The sequence below is a fragment of the Triticum urartu genome, chromosome 3A, assembly GCF_056163025.1.
Source record: "Triticum urartu cultivar PI428250 chromosome 3A, HENAU_Tu73, whole genome shotgun sequence".
Classification (NCBI taxonomy): Eukaryota; Viridiplantae; Streptophyta; class Magnoliopsida; order Poales; family Poaceae; genus Triticum; species Triticum urartu.
The window spans coordinates 283,499,526-283,516,661 of NC_141875.1; the positions used below are offsets into that span (position 1 = coordinate 283,499,526).

The 17,136-nt window shown below is 44.1% G+C and overlaps 1 protein-coding gene across 1 annotated transcript; it reads left to right on the plus strand.

The window, feature by feature from the left end:
- The first annotated feature begins 756 nt into the window (after positions 1-756).
- Positions 757-16,028, plus strand: LOC147979465 (uncharacterized). Its single transcript, XM_087515218.1, has 2 exons — positions 757-1,407; positions 15,747-16,028. The coding sequence occupies exons 1-2, from the start codon at positions 757-759 to the stop codon at positions 16,026-16,028; spliced, it is 933 nt and encodes a 310-aa protein (XP_087371344.1).
- Positions 16,029-17,136: the final 1,108 nt, after the last annotated feature.

The window sequence follows — 17,136 nt, forward strand, 5'->3', positions numbered from 1 at the left end:
CAGGGCGACAGGTAAGTCTCTGCTCTCTCTCTCTCTTTTTCTATTTTTCATTTATTCTATTATTTCTATTACTTCAGGGCTTTATTAAAAATGCCAGGGCATTTTCGAAAAACATAAAATTAATCATGGCTATTGCTTAGAATATATCCAACAGCAAACATTTTAGTTTATGATTATTTGAGAATTTAAAATATTTTTGCCAAAGCTTTTAACCCAAAACAAAAAGGGTGGGCTTTTTAGAAGGGCATTTCAGGTTCATTGAAAAAGTTTTTAGTAAACCCTAGTTGTTCCAGGGGGGGGGGCTGGGGGTTCTATCATCCCCATTTCAGTTTTCTGGGAATTTAAACATGATGCAAATGTTCAACCAATCCTAATGCATGACTAACACAGGGATGTGACATCGCTCACTCCCTCTCGATCCCATCTCTCCCTCACATACTCCCACACCGCCGCCAGAGAGCCACGCTCGACCCGCACCTCTCGCCCACTGTCCCACTCCCTCTCGATCCCCTTTTTTTCTCCTCGTCTGCTTGAGCGCGCCGCTCGAGAGACACCCGTGGCTACCCAACGTCGGAGCTCCTCCCGTCACCCGAGTATGTCCCCGCCTCCGGCCATAGCGCCCCCGCCCAATGCCCCTGCACGCGAGCCTCCGTTGCGCTGCCGTATCACCATGATGCACCCGCGCCACCGGGGTCATCCTCGCAGACTATGACCTCGGCCTTCAGCCATGGTGCCACGCTGACAACCACCAGCAGGATGCCGACCTGCGTGCGCAACCATGCCGGCCTCTCCTTCCTCCTCGCCTGCGTCGCTGCCTTCCCCCGCGTCCACCTCGGAGCCGACCTCCACCACCAAGAGCTGGCGGCTTCTTCCCTGTCACGAGCCTCCTCGCCGGAGTGCCTCGCCATGACACCCTCATGGCGAGCTTTCCGCGTCCGCCGCCTCCCTGCATACAAGCACCCAACGCCGCCACTCGTTGACCTCCTCTGTTCCAGTCATGGACAGCCCCTGCCCGAGACCCACCTTCAGCCTCGCCTTGTTTCCTATGACCTCTTCCCGCGCGCGACCGAGCTACCCTGCCTCGTTCGACCACCACCGTCGCCTCACTGCTGCTACACTCTGCTGCTCTCCCTTGAGCATGCCCGCTCCATCACCTCCTTTCCGCTGCCCAACCGAGGCCTTGTGATGCTTCGTTTCGGCACAAAAGACCATCAAGAAGAATTTGGATGCATCAAGTCCCCGAGGAAACCCGTTTTTCGTCAAGTTCGACTAGCCGTATCATCAAGTACCACTACGGCCGGAGACCTCGGACACGCCAAGTACCCCTTCGAGCTATCAATACCGCAAGCGCCAAGTAACACGACAACCCTCAAAGACTTCGAATTCGACCTGTCCGATGGCGCTCTTGTACAACTACGTTGCCGAGTCCGGGACCGGCAATACCGACAACGCGGAAACGCCAAGTACCCCTACGTGCGAAGACGCCTAAGACCGCTTCGGGATTCATCAAGTACCTCTACCGATGACTTGAACCCCTACAAAAACGTGTTCCACTACCGTCGCCGAGATTGCGAGAACCTCTACCGACGACCTCGGAATGTGTACGATGACCATTGTTAAAGACTCGTACCTCTATCACTTCCCGAACATGTACCGCTACTTCCATGAGGGTCATGAACGACTACTTCCTCTATGAACCAATCCGCTTCGAAACGCACGCTTCGAAGGTATAACCCCGAGACGACCGCCATGGACGAATGCATGTGTTGTATGAGATGCATGTTCGGATGTTGTATCCTCCCGTGAACGATAGTTGTTTCCCTCGCTTGGCACCGTCGTCGACCCGTGGGAACCCGGTATCCGGGAGCACCCCACCATCCTTGCTTGACACGCTCCCGTCACTTTCTTTTGCACCAACGTCTCAATGAGGTGTCGGAACCGGAACGTTGCCGTGGCACAGTTTCTTTATCGTCGCCGTGGCACCCCTTTCGTTTCCGCCACGATGACAAATGCTTCATAATATGCTCTTGTTGACATTTTCTTAAATATTGCATAAAACTTGCACATGTCATTCGCATCATGATAATAACATTTAAATGTTTAAACTTGTTGTTGCACCAAATTGATAATTGCATATGGGGATTTACCGGATTTGTTGTTTGTTATATCCGGCCCCATTTAAATTGTTTAGATGGTATAGTTTTGTTATGCTCCACCTCTTTCCATGTTAACCAACATTTAATTTTGTTGGGTTCATAACTGAGAGAGAACTCAATAATTGATTGTGGTGTTTCGTCAATATGCAACTCGTTGCATATTGAGCTCCACTTAATTTGTAGTATTGTTTGTGCACTTTGCCATGTCATGCATATTTAAACCGGACATGCATCATACTTGGTTGTGCATCATGCCATGTTATGCTTTGTTGTTTACTTTGTTGCTTGCTTCTTTCCGGGTTGCTTCTCTCGTTAGCTTCGGTTTCGTTCCGAGTAGTGAGGATCCGTTCGACTACGTCTGTTTGTCTTCTTCATGGACTCGTTCTTCTTCCTTGCGGGATCTCAGGCAAGATGAACATACCCTCGAAATCACTTCTATCTTTTCTTGCTAGTTGCTCGCTCTATTGCCATGCCTATGCTGCGATGCCTACCACTTGTTAAATCATGCCTCCCGTATTGCCATGTCAAGCCTCTAACCCACCTTGTCCTAGCAAACCGTTGTTTGGCTATGTTACCTCATTGCTCAGCCCCTCTTATTGCGTTGCTAGTTGCAGGTGAAGATTGGAGTTTGTTCCATGTTGGAACATGGATATGTTGGGATATCACAATATCTCTTATTTAATTAATGCATCTATATACTTGGTAAAGGGTGGAAGACTCGGCCTTATGCCTGGTGTTTTGTTCCACTCTTGCTGCCCTAGTTTCTGTCATACTGGTGTTATGTTCCTTGATTTTGCGTTCCTTATGCGGTTGGGTTATAATGGGAAGCCCTTAACAGTTCGCTTTGAATAAAACTCCTCCAAAAAGGCCCGACCATGGTTTTACCATTTTCCACCTAAGCCTTTTTCCCTTTGGTTCTGCAGACTCAAGGGTCATCTTTATTTTAAACTCTCGGGCCAGTGCTCCTCTGAGTGTTAGTCCAACCTGTCAGCCGCCGGTGGCCACCAGGGGCAACTCTGGGTTGGCCTACCGGAATCTTGGACAATTCGGTGTTGCCCTGAAATGAGATATGTGCAGCTCGTATTAGGATGTCGGCACATTGGGTAGCTTTGCTGGTCTTGTTTTACCATTGTTGAAATGTCTTGTAACCGGGATTCTGAGTCTGATCGGGTCTTCCTGGGAGAAGGAATATCCTTCGTTGACCTGAGAGCTTGTGATGGGCTAAGTTGGGACACCCCTGCAGGGTTTTGAACTTTCGAAAGTCGTGCCCGTGATTATGGGTAGATGGGAATTTGTTAATATCCGATTGTAGAAAACTTGACACTTAACTTAATTAAAATGCATCAACCGCGTGTGTAGCCGTGATGGTCTCTTCTCCGCGGAATCCGGGAAGTGAACATGGTTTTGGAGTTGTGTTTGAACGTAAGTAGTTTCGGGATCACTTCTTGATCACTTCTAGTTTGTGACTGTGCTTTGCTTCTATTCTCGCTCTTATTTGCGTATGTTAGCCACCATATATGCTAGTGCTTGCTGCAGCTCCACCTCACTACCCCCTTTCCTACCCATAAGCTTAAATAGTCTTGATCTCGCGGGTGTGAGATTGCTGAGTCCCCGTGACTCACAGATTACTTCCAAAAACCAGTTGCAGGTGCCGATGATACCAGTTGCAGGTGATGCAAACCAGCTCAAGGAGGAGCTCGAGGAAGATCTTGTTCATTGTGTTGTTCCGTTTCCAGTTGATCAGTAGTGGAGCCTAGTCGGGGTGATCGGGGATCTAGCATTAGGGGTGGTCTTCTTTTATTTTGGTTCCGTAGTCGGACCTTGATGGTATTCTTGATGATGTAATGCTATATTTATGTATTGTTTGAAGTGGCGATTGTAAGCCAACTCTTTATCCCATTCTTATTCAGTACATGGGATGTGTAAAGTTTTCCCCTCTTGTGACATGCCTACTATGCGGTTACGCCTCTAAGTCGTGCTCCGACACGTGGGAGATATAGCCGCATCGTGGGTGTTATAGGGCGCACCACCCTACCTTGTGGCTGCCTCGTTGCTTCCTTGACCTCCACTCCAAGTCTCCTGGATTGCGTTTGTTCCAAAGAAGATCCCCGCGAAGGTTTAGTTCCGTTTGGATGCCATTTGATATTCCTTTTCTTTGAAACACTAAAATAGGCAAGAAACAAAAATTTGCACTGGGCCTTCGGTTAATAGGTTAGTCCCAAAAATAATATAAAAGTGCATAATAAAGCCATTAAACATCCAAAACAGATAATATAATAGCATGGAATGATCAAAAATTATAGATATGTTGGAGACGTATCAAGCATCCCAAAGCTTAATTCCTGCTCGTCCTCGAGTAGGTAAATGATAAAAACAGAATTTTTGATGTGGAATGCTCCTAACATAATTTTCAATGTTATTCTCTTTATTGCGGCATGAATGTTTAGATCAAAAAGATTCTAGACAAAAGTTTAATATTTACATAAAAATAATAATACTTTAAGCATGCTAACCAAGAAATTATCTCTTATCAAAATAACATAGCCAAAGAAAGCTTATCCCTACAAAATCATATAGTTTGGCCATGCTTCATTTTTGTCACACAAAATGCTCCCATCATGCATAACCCCGATGACAAGCCAAGCAATTGTTTCATACATAGCCTTTTCAAGCACTTTCAACTCTCACGCAATATATGAGCGCGATCCATGGACATAGCAGTATGGGTGGAATAGAATGTGATGATGGAGGTTGTGTGAGAACACAAAAAAGGGAGAAAGTCTCACATTGACGCGGCTGATCAATGGGCTATGGAGATGCCCATCAATTTATGTCAATGCAAGGAGTAGGGATTGCCATGCAATGGATGCACCAGAGCTATAAATATATGAAATCTCAACAAAAGAAACTAAGTGGGTGTGCATCAAACTTGCTTGCTCACAAAGACCTAGGGCATTTTGAGGAAGCCCATCATTGGAATATACAGGTCAAGTTCTATGATGAAAAATTCCCACTAGTATATGAAAGTGGCAAAATAAGAGACTATCTATCATGAAGATCATGGTGCTACTTTCAAGCACAAGTGTGGAAAAAGGACAGTAACATTGCCCCTTCTCTCTTTTTTCTCTTTTTTTATTTGGGCCTTTTTTTCTCTTTTTATGGCCTTTTTTCGTCCGGAATCTCATCCTGACTTTTGGGGGAATCATAGTCTCCATCATCCTTTCCTCACATGGGACAATGCTGTAATAATGAAAATCATCACACTTTTCTTTACTTATAACTCAAGAATTACAACTTGATACTTAGAACAAAATATGACTCCATGTGAATGCCTCCGACGGTATACCGGGATGTGCAACGAATCAAGAGTGACATGTATGAAAGAATTATGAGGGTGGCTTTTCCACAAATACGATGTCAACTACATGATCATGCAAAGCAACATGACAATGATGGAGCGTGTCATAATAAACGGAACGGTGGAAAGTTGCATGGCAATATATCTCGGAATGGCTATGGAAATGCCATAATAGGTAGGTATGGTGGTTGTTTTGAGGAAGATATAAGGAGGCTTATGTGTGATAGAGTGTATCATATCACAGGGTTTGGATGCACCGGCAAAGTTTGCACCAACTCTCGAGGTGAGAAAGGGTAATGCACGGTACCAAAGAGGAATGATGGAAGGGTGAGAGTGCGTATAATCCATGGACTCAACATTAGTCATAAAGAACTCACATACTTATTGCAAAAATCTACAAGTCATCAAAACCAAGGACTACGTGCATGCTCCTAGGGGGATAGATTGGTAGGAAAAGACCATCGCTCGTCCCCGACCGCCACTCATAAGGAGAGCAATCAAAGAACACCCCATGCTTCAAATTTATCACACAACATTTACCATACGTGCATGCTACGGGACTTGAAAACTTCAACACAAGTATTTTTCAATTCCACAGTTACTCCACTAGCACAACTATAATATTACCACCTTTATATCTCAAAACAATTATCAAGTATCAAGCTTCTCATAGTATTTAATGCACTCTATATGAAAGTTTTTACTATACCCATCCTCGATGCCTATCATATTAGGACTAATTTTATACCCAAAGAAAATTACCATACTGTTCTAAAAGACTCTCAAAATAATATAAGTGAAGCATGAGAGATCAATAATTTCTATAAAATAAAACCACCACTGTGCTCTAAAAAGGTATAAGTGAAGCACTAGAACAAAATTATCTAGCTCAAAAGATATAAGTGACGCACATAGAGTATTCTAACAAATTCTGATTCATGTGTGTCTCTCGCAAAAGGTGTGTACAGCAAGGATGATTATGGTAAATTGAAAAGCAAAGACTCAAATCATAAAAGACGCTCCAAGCAAACCACATATCATGTGGTGAATAAAAATATAGCCTCAAGTAAAGTTACCGATAGATGAAGACGAATGAGGGGATGCCTTCTGGGGCATCCCCAAGCTTAGGCTTTTGGTTGTCCTTTAATTTTACCTTGGGGTGCCTTGGGCATCCCCAAGCTAAGGTTCTTGCCACTCCTTGTTCCAAAATCCATCAAATCTTTACCCAAAAACTTGAAAACTTCACAACACAAACTCAACAGAAAATCTCATGAGCTCCGTTAGTATAAGAAAACAAACCACCACTTTAATGTACTGTAATGAACTCATTCTTTATTTATATTGGTGTTAAACCTACTGTATTACAACTTCTCTATGGTTCATACCCCCCAATACTAGCCATGGATTCATCAAAATAGGCAAACAACACACGAAAAATAAAATCTGCCAAAAATAAAACAGTCTGTAGCAATCTGGAAGTTTTGAATACTTCTGTAACTCAAAAAATCCTGAAAAGTTAGGAAGTCCTAAATAATTTTTATATTGATCTACTTCAGTTGTAATTGGTATTTTATATCTCCCTGGTAAAAAATGAAAATTATTCTCTTGAGCGCAAACTTTCTGTTTTTTAGCAAGATCAAACAACAATCACCCAAGAAGATCCTAAAGGCTTTACTTGGCACAAACACTAATTAAAACATAAAAAACAATCATAATAGAGGATAGATGATATATTTATTAATAAACAGGAAAAAAAGCAAGGAACAAAAATAAAATTGGGTTGCCTTCCAACAAGCGCTATCGTTTAACGCGCCTAGCTAGGCATTGATAATTTCATTGATGCTCACATGAAAGACAAGAATTGAAGCACAAAAGAGAGCATTATAAAACACGTGACAAACACATCTAAGTCTAACATACTCCTATTCATAGGCATATTATAGGACAACAAATTATCATATCAAGCAAAAACTAGCATATGCAAGGAAGCGGAAAGAAACAATAGCAATCTCAACATAACGAGAGGTAATATAGTAACATGAAAATTTCTACAATAATATTTTACTCTCTCATAATAATTACATGTGGGATCATAAGCAAATCCAACAAAATATCTATGACATAAAATATTTTCAACACGATCCACATGCAAGCAAATTTGACACTCTTCCAAAATAGTGGGATTAACATTAGCTAAAGTCATGACCTCTCCAAACCCACTTTTATCAAAAAATTCATAAGATTGAACATTCTCCAAATATATGGGATCTAAAGTTGACACTCTTCCAAACCCACTTTATATATTATTGCACACATTATTATCAATCTCATATTCATCATGGGGCTTAAATAAATTTTCAAGATCATAAGAAACACTATCACCCCAATCATGATCATTGCAACAAGTAGGGGACATAGAAAAACTAGCATCCCCAAGCTTAGGGTTTTTCATATTATTAGCACAATTTACATCAATAGAATTTATAATAAAATCATTGCAATCATGCTTGTTATTCAAAGATCTATCATGAATCGCTTCATAAAGTAATTCATCACACTTTTCAGATTCACGAATTTCAAGCAAAACCTCATAAAGATAATCTAGTGCACTCAACTCACTAGCAATAGGTTCATTATAATTGGATCTCTTAAAGAGATTAGCAAGTGGATGAGGATCCATAAACTTTTCGCAAGAGAAGATGCAAGCAAAAAGAAGGTACATGATAACACAAGCAAGCAAAAGATCGAATGGAAGAAGCGCGAATAAAATGGCAAAGGTGAAGTCAGGGAGAGGAAAACGAGAGTCGAATGGCAAATATTGTAACGCGAGGGATAAGAGTTTGTGATGGGTACTTGGTATGTCTTCACTTGAGCGTAGATTTCCCTGGCAACAGCGCCAGATATCCTTCTTGCTACCTCTTGAGCATGCGTTCGTTTTCCCTTGAAGAGGAAAGGGTGATGCAGCAAAGTAGTGTAAGTATTTCCCTCAGTTTTGAGAACGAAGGTATAAATCCAGTAGGAGACTACATGTAAGTCGCCTAGTACCTGCACAAACAAAGAAGAACCTCGCAACCAATGTGATAAAGGGGTTGTCAATCCCTTCACTGTCACTTATGAAAGTGAGATCTGATAAAGATAATAAGATAAATACTTTTGGTATTTTTGTTGTATAGATTGGAACGTAATGATTACAAAATAAAATAAGTAGTAAACTAGAATTGTACATCAAAAACTTATATAATGTAAAGTAGACCCGAGGCCATAGGTTTCACTAGTGGCTTCTCTCAAGATAGCATATCTTACGGTGGGTGAACAAATTACTGGCGAGCAATTGATAGAAAAGCACATAGTTATGAGAATATCTAGGCAAGATCATGAACATAGGCATCATGTCCGTGTCAAGTAGACCGAAACGATTCTACATCTACTACTATTACTCCACACATCGACCGCTATCCAGCATGCATCTAGAGTATTAAGTTCATAAGGACAGAGTGACGCATTAGGCAAGATGACATGATGTATAGCGATAAACTCAAGCAATATTATATAAACCCCATCTTTTTATCCTCGATGGCAACAATAAAATATGTGTCGGTTCCATTTCTATCACTGGGATCGAGCACCGCAAGATTGAACCCAAAGCTAAATACTTCTCCCATTGCAAGACTGAACCCAAAACTGATAATTCGAAGATACTTGCAATGATATCAAATCATGCATATAAGAATTCAGAGAAGAATCAAATATTGTTCATAGATAATCTTGATCATAAACCCACAATTCATCAGATCTCGACAAACACACCGCAAAAAGTATTACATCGAATAGATCCCCAAGAACATCGAGGAGAACTTTGTATTGAGATCCAAAGAGAGAGAAGAAGCCATCTAGCTAATAACTATGGACCCAAAGGTCTATGGTAAACTACTCACACATGATGGGAGAGGCTATGGTGTTGATGTAGAAGCCCTCCGTGAACGAATCCCCCTCTGGCAGATCACCGGATAAAGGTCCCCAGATGGGATCTCATGGGTATAGAAGGTTGCGGCAGTGGAAAAGTGGTTTCGTGGCTCTCCTGGTTGTTTTCAGGGTATAAGAGTATATATATAGGCGAAAGAAGTAGGTCGGTGGAGCTACGAGGGGCCGACGAGGGTGGGGGGCTCGCCTACCCCCTGGGCGCGCCGCCTGACCTCATGGCCGCATCGTTGCTACCTTGACCTCCACTCCAAGTCTCCTGGATTGTGTTTGTTCCAAAAAAGATCCTCATGAAGGTTTCGTTCCGTTCGATGTTCTTTTTATGTGAAACACTAAAATAGGCAAAAAAAATAGTAATTTGCACTGGGCCTTCGGTTAATAGGTTAGTCCCATAATAAAGCCCATTAAACATCCAAAAAAGATAATATAATAGCACGGAACAATCAAAAATTATAGATACGTTGGAGACGTATCACATCTCATGCACGAGGAGAAGAAGATTCGGCCAGGACTTGCTGCGGCTGACGAAGAGGCATGGCGGCTCAGGTGTGGGATGGCGAGGGTGGCCGGGTCTGCACGTCTCAGCCGGATGCCGACACCCCTTTCGGACGACACTTGAAGGAAGTCATTAAGTACGTGAACATCGACATACCAAGCTTCACCGGAACCTTCACTGGAAGTTTACCAGAAGAGAAGCACTGGATAATTCAAGTTCGTGTTCCTGGAAGGACTTTTGCATGAATTACCGAACCCATCATGTTTTCCTTGATGCACCAATCTGGAGCTTACGAAAGAGCATGGCCGCCCACATCACCATTATAACATCCCAAATTTTCAATTTGGAATGTTATACATTGGTCATCATATGCATATCTTATTTTATTTGCATTTGGGTTTTGATCCTAGAAATTCTGAGCAACTCAAGGACCCATGGAGAGAGTTGGGGATTTCATTCATTTTCATATTTGAATTTTTCTCAAATATTGAAAAGAGGATCATTTTGGTTTTAATTATTTTTCTCTCCAAAATATTTCGTATATAAAAATAAAAAAGAGGAGATAATATGAATTCTACAAAATAAAGAAATATTGGAGGAAAAATATTTAAAACCAAATAAATATTTATTGGGATATTTATTGCTATTTTATTCGAATTAGAAAAAGATGCATTTTTCAAAAATTGCATTCTAGGCCCGAAAAATGTTCACTTTGTTCTAAATATTTCATTTAGACAGTGAAAATTGTTTTTGGAATTTTTTAGATTTTTTATATTTATTTAGGATTTTTCTTTTTTGGTGGAATTTATTTTATAAGAAAATTCCTGGAGCGAACTGGGCCGAAGGCCCAGCCAGCCCGCTGCAGCGCCGCCTTCTGCGCCTCGCCCTACCGTGCCATCGCCGGACTCCCTAGGGAGTCCGAGCTCGCCACGCCATGCCACGCCGCCGATCCCCTCCCCAAGTCGGACCACCCCTACCCCCCGGAGGCTATTTAAGCCGCCGCCCCCGACCACTCTTCCCTCATCCCGTCCCGCCGCCGCAACCACCACGGCCGCAGCTGCTGCCTCGCCGCAGCCGCAGAGCCCCGCCGGAGCCGCCTCGCCGTCCGCTGGCATGGACCCCGCCGACCCACCGGTTTTCTTCGGTAAACCGGTAAACATCGCAAAGTCGCCGCTGTGTTTTTTTAAAACCCTAATCGTTTTTTCAGATCGGTTCGGTTTTCTCGATTTTGTTCTATTTACGTTACTTTGTGAACGTTTGTTCGTTCATTTTAATGAACGAATTCGTTCGCTTGCCTCTGTTAGCGGAAGTTCGCGCCGTAGTCTTTTTCTGTTTATTTTATTTTCGGCCAGGGACCTATCCACGATTATTTTTATAATAGATTAGCCCCTGATCTTCAAACCCTCGCAAATTTTTAACCGTTCATCCAAATCCAGTGAAACCAACGCCAAAATCTTCATCTCGAGGCCCTCTTTCTGGTTAATCAACTTGAACTTGGTTTTGACAATTTAAAAATGGTTTCTAGCAGATTTTAATTCGAAGTTCTTTTGACCATAGTTTGAGTTCCGTAGCTCCAATTCGATTGATTCTTTTTGCAAAGCAAAGCTTTTTAGTTGGACTTTCATATTTGGATCTTCTCATTTGAGTTTTACCCTTGCATCTATGCTTGATTGCTTCTGTATGCTATTGTTGTTTGCGATAGAATTCCTGTAGTCCGAAGCATGCTACTATGAGTCTTTAGGTTTTGCGGATCGTCAGGAAGGCAAGTAACACATTGACCATACTCTTTTCATACCCAGTATTTATGCATTAGTTACAATCCTCAAACACTTCATGATTAGGATGTGATTAACTTGTGGGTATTGGGAAGTAGATGATGAGGTAGATCCTATTGCCCTTTTATTATCAAACCCTTGGGAATTACTTCTACGTTATGCTTATACTGCTATGTTATGCTTGTAGACGTGGTTTGCTTTGAGTGATCCATGAAAGATGTGAGATTGTTAATTAATGGTTAATTTAAGGTGGCTACTTAAATACACATCTAGGTGGATTGGTTGCGGGCACCTGGGGATATACCAGTGTTGTTCTTTGGTTCGCCACCCAGACTCAAAGGGATCATAAGATAATTCATGCTAGAAACTACCGTGTGCAGCCACAAGCTATTATGGGATCTAGCATAGTTGAGTATGTTGCATGACCTCTTTTAGTGGTGGGCTAGCAGATGTAGAGGAAAGTAGGTGTAACTGTCCACCCAGAGTAAAGAGTTATTGTTTCTGAAAGACTGTGTCTCGGTCATCCGTTTCTCAAACACCATGTACTGCGAGAAAACCAATGGAGGAGATCGAGTCTTGTGGGGAAAAGTGCGCAAACCTCTGTAGAGTGTACAAACTAATCATGGTTAGCCGTGTCCCCGGTTATGGACAACTTGAGTATCTGGCTCTTGGATTATCATGTTGATCTCGTCACTCTAAACTAATTTGTTGGGTTAATAATTACTTTTTAATTGGGATTGTGATGGGGGTACCATTCTCAATGTTTATCAACTACCATGATAGTTAAATAAAATATATTCCTTTGATTGGAAAAATGGCTTTTCACAAAAACATTATAACCATAGAGCCTCGACCAGCCATATATGCATGTAGTGATAGCATTTATTCTGTTCATTGCTCTATTGTGTTATATTGCCATCACATTCCATGTGCTGACCTGTTTCGGGCTGCAACATCTCATGTTGCAGACCTTTCAGACGAAGAGTAAGGTGCGCTAGGTCATTGTCGTGCTCTCAGTTATGCCGTTGGATTTGATGGACTCACTTTATCTTCCAAGCCTTCCGCTGTTATCTTATTTAGATGGCCTTAAGCCATATTATTGTAATAAGTTCACTTTTGAGTCATTCGATGTAATAAGTGTGTGATTACACTCTGTTATAAATCCTTCAAGTACCGTGTGTGTCAGCATTACCGATCTAGGGATGACACTTAAGCACATAGATTTGACCATTTGAGGTCGGATCGCTACAAGATGGTATCAGAGCACACGTTGATTGTAGGACACGACCACCAAGATGAGCCATAGGTCACTCTTCTCTACTCATTTCTGACTCCTATCCATTTTCCACTCTATAGGATGGCGGACTCAAGGAACAAGTTTGCACAACCAGATGAAGACACACCTTTTGGATGACACTTGAAGGAAATCACTAGGTACCTAAACATAGGAATACCAAGCTTCACCGGGACCTACACCGCCACTTTACCAGAAGAGGAGCGTTGGATGATTCGAGTTCAATTTCCAGGAAGGACATTGACGCTAGTTACTTAACCCATAGAGTTTTCCTTCGATGCACCAACCTGGAGTCTGGGAAAGAGCATGGCAGCCCACATCGCCATGGGACGCATTGGCAAAGTTTATCACAAGGACCTTAAGGACACCATCTGTTGGGGATATAACTATTAGGTATGACCCGCCCAGGAGGGGCCGGGTCATCCCTATGAAGACTCATCACAATGAAGCCCAAGGTCACATGGCGATTCATAGATAGGCTTAGTAGAGGGCCCAGACACGAAGGCGGCTTAAGGACCATAATTGTAAACCGCCATGTATGTAAACCTGTATTGTAAGGCATGTGAGAAAGGTTGCCGAGCCGGATAAGTTGTATAATCCGGCCGGGACTCTGAGGGCCGCCGGGCGTTAACCCATGTATATAAGGGGACGACCTAGCGGATACTTAGGACAAGAAACAACGCATCAAGAGCCGGGTCAAGCGTATTCACTCCCTGCTCATCAAAACCCTAGAAATACCAACTACAAACTGGACTAGGCTTTTACCTTCATCGTAAGGGGTCGAACCAGTATAAACTCCTCGTGTCCTTTGTCCCGATTAACCCCTTTAAGCTAACCTCAACGCGATGGCTCCACGACTAAGTCCTCACACTAGGACACCTGCTGTGACAATTCCATGATAGTTGGCGCCCACTGTGGGGCTATCGCATGATGGTTTCGAGTTCTTAAATGGAAACTTCGAAGGGATCAACGGATACGCCATGGGCCGGATGACCAAGAGTCACCGCGACAAGCTCTACATTGACGACGTAGGCTGGAGCCCCGAGGCCGGCTCAATTGAGTATGGGTATTGGGTCCCCTTCGACGGAATTCATGTATTCATCAGCAAGGTCGGCGAACCGGGCCCTGAGCCGGACATCTGCACCGACATCATCGAGACGGCTCAGCGTGCGAGACCTGCCATGAATCGTGCCTTCGTGGGATCTATCCATGGAGTGGAACCTGAGGATAGATCGGCATCTGGTGGTGAGACTGTCGTTTATTCTGATGAAGAGTCATCTACTGGTGAGACCAAATCATCGTATCAACTGCAAGAGGGCCGGCTTGGGGGATGTTCCAATGGCGACAATATTCCAGACCCCTGGGAGCCGCCGAATCGAGTTGCAATTTTTATGGCCGGTACACAGCCTGTGCAGCATTCATCAACTGCGGCGGAGCTGGTTTCCGGGTCAAGGCGCCAGCGGCTACCGGGGCAAGAGGCCCTGAGCGCCTGTCGACCTAGGCTTTAACTGATTTGCTGGATAAATTGACGACGATGTTAACAACGGTGGTTAACCCGGCGGATCAAGATCAACATAACGCGGCGATCACAAGATTGAGCGATGAGATAGCACAGGCTAAGGAGGAGCTAAATGCAGAAAGCACTAAGATGGCTGAGGAACAAGCTGCTTTGGATGCCCAATCACAACGGATTCAGGCGGAGTCTTACCGGCTCATGTTGGATCAGAATGCTTCAAACAATGTCATGAGGAGGAAGAATCAGACCCGTCTACCATCGGTTTACGAAGCAAGACATCTTTTTAACATGCCAGGAGCAGGAACCAGTAACCCGGCAGGGGTAAACCGAGTCGAATCACCTAGGACGGGTACGCCGGTTCAACCGCGCGTAGTGGATCCACCTCGTCAGAACAACAACCCGCCACAGCACGTGCCGACGCCACTGGGTCATTACTCCAACCCTTTGGATAACATGACCGCTGCGGCATCTTGATAGGCAGCTATCCTGATTGAAGGTGAATCACCAGCGATAGTCGAGACACGGAGGGCCAGAGATCTTCTTCAGACATCATTGGTTCAACAACAGGCTTATTCTTACAGCCGCGATCGAGTTCATTCTACCCCTCGCCCGAGCCGGAGTTACAGCAGGCATCTCAATGAGCCGGTTGTATCAAGTAATGGGCGGAACCGTAACCCACCCTGTGGGCATGACCCGGCGGGCGGTGGTGCAAACGCTCAGGACGTGGTGGATAAATGTAGAGCTTGTCGAGAGGCCGAGCTGGCAGCTCAGTATGCGCCTCGTCAACCAACTCCGGTTCGTCTGACCACCTCTGTGGAGCGAGGTGTAACCTATAGAAACTTGGGCGTACCGTGCTTGGTGCCGGATCTACGTAATGAGTGTCTGTCCAAAGATTTCAAAGGCCCTCGCAAGGTGCCAAACTATACAGCTAATTTATGTCCGGAGGCATGGATTGAGAGTTATGAGATGGCCATGGAGTTGCTGGACGTCATCGAGGCCGCGTGTGCTAAGTATTTTCCCCTAATACTAGAAGGAACGGCCTGTGCCTGGTTGAAGGGGCTCCCTGACAATTCCATTGGGTCATGGGCCGAGCTGAAAACCCGGTTTATCCAGAACTTCAAAGATACGTGTAAACAACCCATGTCGATTGTGGATCTGGCCACCTGTGTTCAGGAAGAAGGTGAATCAACAACCCATTGGGTGAGCCAGGTCACAACAATCTTACACTTGTTAGATCGCATCAATGCCGACTCAGCAATGTTGATGTTGGAGAACAACTGTCGTTTCACGCCCTTGAAGCAGAAATTAGGGCGGCTTAAATGCCACTGCAATGACATGGGGACGCTCATGGCGGCTCTGATTAAATATGCTGACTCTGATAGTACTAAAGACCCCGAGTATGATGATGATAAGGCGGGGAAGGGGAAGAGGAGGAGCAACGCTAAGGGGCAATAGTATAACCTGGGAGGCAACGGTAAGCGCAATGCTGATAATAGTTTTGACTTTGTGGCTAACACCAACGCACAAAATAATGGTCAGCATCGTAAGGGTAAACTACCCCCACAAGCCGGCGGATCCGACATCAATCCTGAGTGTATATTGAATCAGCCCTGCCCACGACATGGTAATAAAGGAAGACCATCCGGGCATCTATGGAAGGATTATCACATCATGATGGAGTACAAAAATTCAAATATTTTCCATGACAGCCATGGGCCAGGTGGCGGTTCTGGGTCCGGCTCTCATAGTCTGGGTTATGGCGGTGGCGGTTCTAATTCTGGTTTCCATGGAAATCAAGGTAATCACAGCAACCAGGGTGGTTACAACCAGCAGAGTAATCAAGGGGGTCAGCAACAGCAACGGTCTAGTTACCAGAGCAACCCGAAGCAGTTGAATAGTGGGCAATATCATGTGTTTACCACTAGCTTATGTAAGCATGACCAGAAGCTTCATAAGAGATTAGTCAATGCAGTGGAGCCGACAGTTCCTCGCTATCTACGTTGGTCTGAGCAACCCATCATGTGGAGTCGGGAAGATCATCCACTGCGGGTTGATAATTCGGGTCATTTGGCTTTGGTGGTTGCACAGCAGGTCGGAGGGTATAAGTTTACCAAAGTACTCATGGGAAGAGGGAGTAGCATCAATATCCTTTATTATGAATCTTTCCGGCGCATGGGGTTAACTGATAAAAATCTTAAGCCGTCAAACACTGTTTTCCATGGCGTGGTGCCTGGTAAGTCAGCATATCCAGTCGGTAAGATAGCTCTGGATGTTGTTTTTGGAGATGATCATGACTCCAGGTCAGAAACATTGACCTTTGAAGTGGTCAAGATCCACAGCCCATATCACGCTCTGTTTGGACGGCCGACTTACGCCAAGTTCATGGCGTGGCCGTGTTATGTGTATCTGCAGCTCAAGATGCCGGGTCACAAAGGAGCCATTACAGTGCATGGGAGCCGTAAGATAGCTCTGGAGTGTGAAGAGGGGGATGCGGCTTATGCCGAGTCAGTTTGTGCAACGGAGGAGTTGAAGTTTTACAAGGACAATATTGATCCAGTAGATA